The sequence below is a fragment of the Nannospalax galili genome, unplaced genomic scaffold, assembly GCF_000622305.1.
Source record: "Nannospalax galili isolate Female #2095 unplaced genomic scaffold, S.galili_v1.0 scaffold1319, whole genome shotgun sequence".
Taxonomy (NCBI): Eukaryota; Metazoa; Chordata; class Mammalia; order Rodentia; family Spalacidae; genus Nannospalax; species Nannospalax galili.
The window spans coordinates 165,653-170,071 of NW_008342098.1; the positions used below are offsets into that span (position 1 = coordinate 165,653).

A 4,419-nucleotide genomic window follows, 5' to 3' on the forward strand; every position below is an offset into this window, starting at 1 on the left:
CGCCATGTGGGTGCTGGGAATCGAACCCGGGTCCTCTGCAAGAGTAGTCAGTGCTCTTAACCACTGAGCCATCTCTCCAGCCCCCCCTTTCATGTCTTTCATTTGCTCATTATACAATTAAATTCCAAAGTCTCTAGTTGGGTCTCTTCCCTTGCATACACGCCCTTGATTTTTTTTCCTCTCATCACTATGCTTTAATGTCAAAATCCAGCAAAGGAAAGCCCCTAAAACTGATTAAATCCAGCTGTACTGGATCTCTGAGAAAAAACATGAAACCTCTTTGAAAGTTATTTTCTTTAAATTCATGACCACTAACTTCAGGTGGGACTGCTGTATTGCTATGAAAACAGCCTGCTTTTCTCCATTCCACTTATTCTCTTCCTCTGCCAGCACCTTGGTCAGAGGCACTGTGCACGCTTGCTCAGCTGAATACAGTGATATCTTAACTGACTTTATCACTTTTGCTTTTTCTCCCTCTGATATTTTCCCTAGCACAAAAGTCAGAAAAAATCCTTTACAAGAAATATATACAAATCTTTAAATTCAAAACAGTCTCTTAAGAAGCATTTTGCTACAAAGAAACCAATGCATTTGGGGTACTAAAATTTTTTATGGTTATACCTTATCTTAAAGTGTTTTAGAGCATTTAAATGCTTATACTTATAAAAGTAATCATAAATGAGATCATCCTTCAGCATCTAAGCTGTGGCATGTTGAAGCTGTTTGAAATTGTTGGATCTGTGTCTGAGGGTATCTCAGTTACCATATATGGCATGTGATTATCTAAATATTAAATAAGGATGGCTTCATCAACTTGAGTTGTGAATATTTCTAAAGCCAAAATTATTGTTATTTAAGTTTCATTCTATTATTCCCACATGTCAATAAATAATATTGGGCAGTCACAGGGGTGTGGAGACTGCTGTTTGTAGAAAAACAGAGGGAAGGGACAAAGGTCCAATATGTGGCCTGTGGATAAAAGTTAAATGTACAGAATAAGGCAAGTCCTGTATAAAAGACCTCAAAGGAAGCTGATATCTTCCTCTTAAGTTAAAAAAGTCTATCATTTGATGATACAACTTTAAAAAATTAAAATAGTACTGTCCCTCATTCCATTCACGTGTTTCTTTTCCACCTTATAGAGCTAGATTCCAGAGAAGCTAATGACCACCCTTCCCTTACATAAATTACTCAACTTGCTTCTCTCTCTCTCTCTCCTATTCTCTAACGTCAAAACCAACTGCAATTCAAATGTAAAGAACTAAATCAGTCATCTGTAGAGGGAAGCAAAAGAGTGGGACAGGAGTGTGTGTTTGCATGTGTGTGCGTGTGTGTGTGTGGTTGTATTTAATTTATGATTTTGGAAAGGTAATTTGCTTCAGGAACCTTAAGTTCTAAATAATTTAGTCAAACAAATAGTGGTACTGACATCATCCTGACCAATTCTTCTTTTCCTTCCACAGTCAACCACTAAAGAGCCCTGCATGGTTAAGTTTGGTGAGTAATCTACCTTACATGACTTCCTTTTCCATTTTTTTTTTTTTTTTATTTTCTGCTACAAGAAGGCAGGTGCCAGTACTCACAGAAAAGCTTATATTTTTGTTCCAGCTTGCTTTCTATTGTTGTGATAAAAATACTCTGACCAAACTAACTTGGGGACGAAAGGAATTATTTGGCTTACACATCCGGATCACAATTTATCATTATGGAAGCTACAGCAGGAACTTGGGGCAGGAGCCTGGAGGCAGGAACTGAAGCACAGACTACAGAAAAATGCTGCTTACTGGCTGACTCCTCTGGCCTGTGCTCAGCCTGCTTTCTTACAACAACCCAGGATCACCTGCCCAGGGTGGCACCACCCACATTGGACAGGGTCCTCTCACATCACTCAGCAATTACAAAAATGCCTCATAGACATGGCCACAGGCCAGTCTAATAGAGAAATTCCCCCGTTGAAGTTTCTTCTTCCCAGGTGTATCAAGCTACCAACTGAAACTATCCTGCGCAAATTCTTTTTGTCCACTTTAAGCTGCTGCTTATAATCACTTATCCTGTATTTGGCAGCTATCTAGTAGGAGTGTAGGCTTTCAGAATTGAACCAAATTGACAAGCCATGTCTGGTGATGCTCTGGGCAGGCATGCACTTTACACTTAAAAGACTTGCAAATCTAGATACAGCCATCAAATATTAGTTCTGTGGTTTATTAAGAGAAATTTCTACAATATTTCCTCAAACTACTTCTCACATTTCACAGACTGTTAATATCTAGTAGAGTGTGTAGGAAACAGTATTGCTATTTGTACGTATGTAGAAAAAGAGTACAGAGTTAGGGGAACAGACACTTCCTCTTCTTTCCCTCCCTCTCTTCTTTAGCTTCTGAGTCACTTTCCCTTGTAATCATGTGACATTTGCTCAGAAACCATATGGAAAAGAGCATTATTGAGTGTTTGCTGCTGCTGTGATAAACTGTCCAAATGAAGAGCAACTTAGGGGAGAAAGGATTCACTTTAGCTTACAATTTCAGGTTCAGTCCATCACTGTGGGGAAGGCACAATGGCAGGAGCTTGAAGTAGCTAGTCACATGACATCCACAGTCAGGAGCAGAGAGAAGCATTCATGTATGTTTGCTTCTGCTCAGCCCAATTTCTCAACTCTTACAGTTCAGGACCTCTTGCCTACACAATGGTGATGCCCACAGTGGGCTAGGTTTTCCTACAGCAATTAATTAAGACCATTCCCCACAGATATGCCCAAAGATCAACCCAATATAGACAATCTCTCATTGAGACTCTCTCATCAGGTGATTTTAGGCTGTGACAAGTTGACAGTTAAAGCTGACCATCACGTTGAGTCTCAGAATATTTCTTAGAAAACATGCAAAACATCAAGTTGATACATGTTTGGTTGTTTGTAAGGGTTTAGGCCAAACAAAGACATTTTCATTTGAGAGTAGAGTATTTCTAGAGTTTAGGATTCACTTTGCAGTCCCTTTCTCCAGTTTTCTATGCTTGCCTGGCTTTCAGGGGTCAAGACATTTGTCTTTGCCTTTGTATCTTCTTCTTTCACCGAAAGGAACAGAATTCATAATACGTGTGAAATTTCCCCTTGATATGGCAAAAAGTGATGCTAAGGTGGTCTTTAAAAACTGCTTCACTGAATTAGGGAGGAACAATACTTATTTCATTTCATTTAAAGGAATGTACCAATGAGAAAAACAAAGAACACTTGTCAAAGGTTCATATTCAAGTGGATGCAGGCAAAGAAATGGGTAACTTAATTTATAATGTTAATATCTTACGCAAAGAAAATTAAACAGGATAAAAGAAAAAGTTACAGGAGAGCAATGTTATATGTATCCATGAAGGAAAGTGTCCCTGGCAAAGTGATACACAGTGAATAGTATTTGCATGGAAAAAGCATGGAAGTGCATGATTACTAACAGTAGGCATCCCAGTCTGGTCTGTGATTCCTTTCTCTCTTCTTCCTCCTTCCTTCCTTCCATACATACTAATTGATAAGAAGGTACAGAGCCATTTAATCATTATTTTCTGTTCCAAATATGTCTCCTTAGAGCTCTCCAAGCAAGAAATATATTCAGATTTTTGCAACTTCTCTGAAAAATGGAGTAGGTGGATACTTAAAATATTAAAAATATGGTCAGAGAAAACTAGTATAGGCCAGGTAAAGAACCTACTTCTATATGGTAAAGAATGAACTGCAATCAGGAAGAGGATGAACTAACTAACATGTTTTTCTTCTACTCTCTTTTGTAAATTTCTTATAGGACCATTACCCTCAAAATGGCAAGTTACATCTCCTGAATCTCCTTGTATGAATATGACATCTGATTGGAAGCTGAAGATACTTCACACTGGTTCATATTTAATTTATGGTGAAGTGGCTTTTAATAAAGCCTATGAGGGACATGCTCCCTTTATAATCCAGCTACGTAAAAATGAGGACAACTTACGAAATGCAACAAGCAGATGGAAAAATATGACAAGTGAACCTCACATCCAGTTTATAGGAGGGACTTATGAATTCCATGCTGGAGATATAATAGACTTGAGATTCAACGATGAAGATCAGATAAAAAAAAATAGTACATACTGGGTGGTTCTTTTAGTACCAGATCTTCAGTTCATTTCCTAGGGATTTTGTTAGTTTCCTCATCTCCTTCAGTGTATCCAGAGATGCTGGTGGGTAGATTGGAGAGGGGAGATTATTTTTCAATGCATACAGTTTGAAATCAACACAAACAGAAGTCCTTGGCATTTGACACTTTATCCTTTATACTTGTCTGAAAAAGACTCAAAGAATGGACCAAAAGCTTTAGTTACCACTGGTGTTGGGTTTGTGAAGACACTTTAGTAATCCATGATAAATCAATGTGAGTAACAAAGGAAAAATACTTCCCC

At 38.2% G+C, this 4,419-nt stretch overlaps 1 protein-coding gene across 1 annotated transcript in view; it reads left to right on the top strand.

The window, feature by feature from the left end:
• Positions 1-4,153, top strand: part of Tnfsf18 (TNF superfamily member 18) — an 8,193-nt gene extending 4,040 nt beyond the window's left edge. The window contains exons 2-3 of the mRNA XM_008837888.1: positions 1,464-1,497; positions 3,786-4,153. Of these exons, the coding sequence (XP_008836110.1) occupies positions 1,464-1,497; positions 3,786-4,153 (402 nt within the window). The remainder of the gene's footprint in view (positions 1-1,463; positions 1,498-3,785) is intronic.
• Positions 4,154-4,419: the final 266 nt, after the last annotated feature.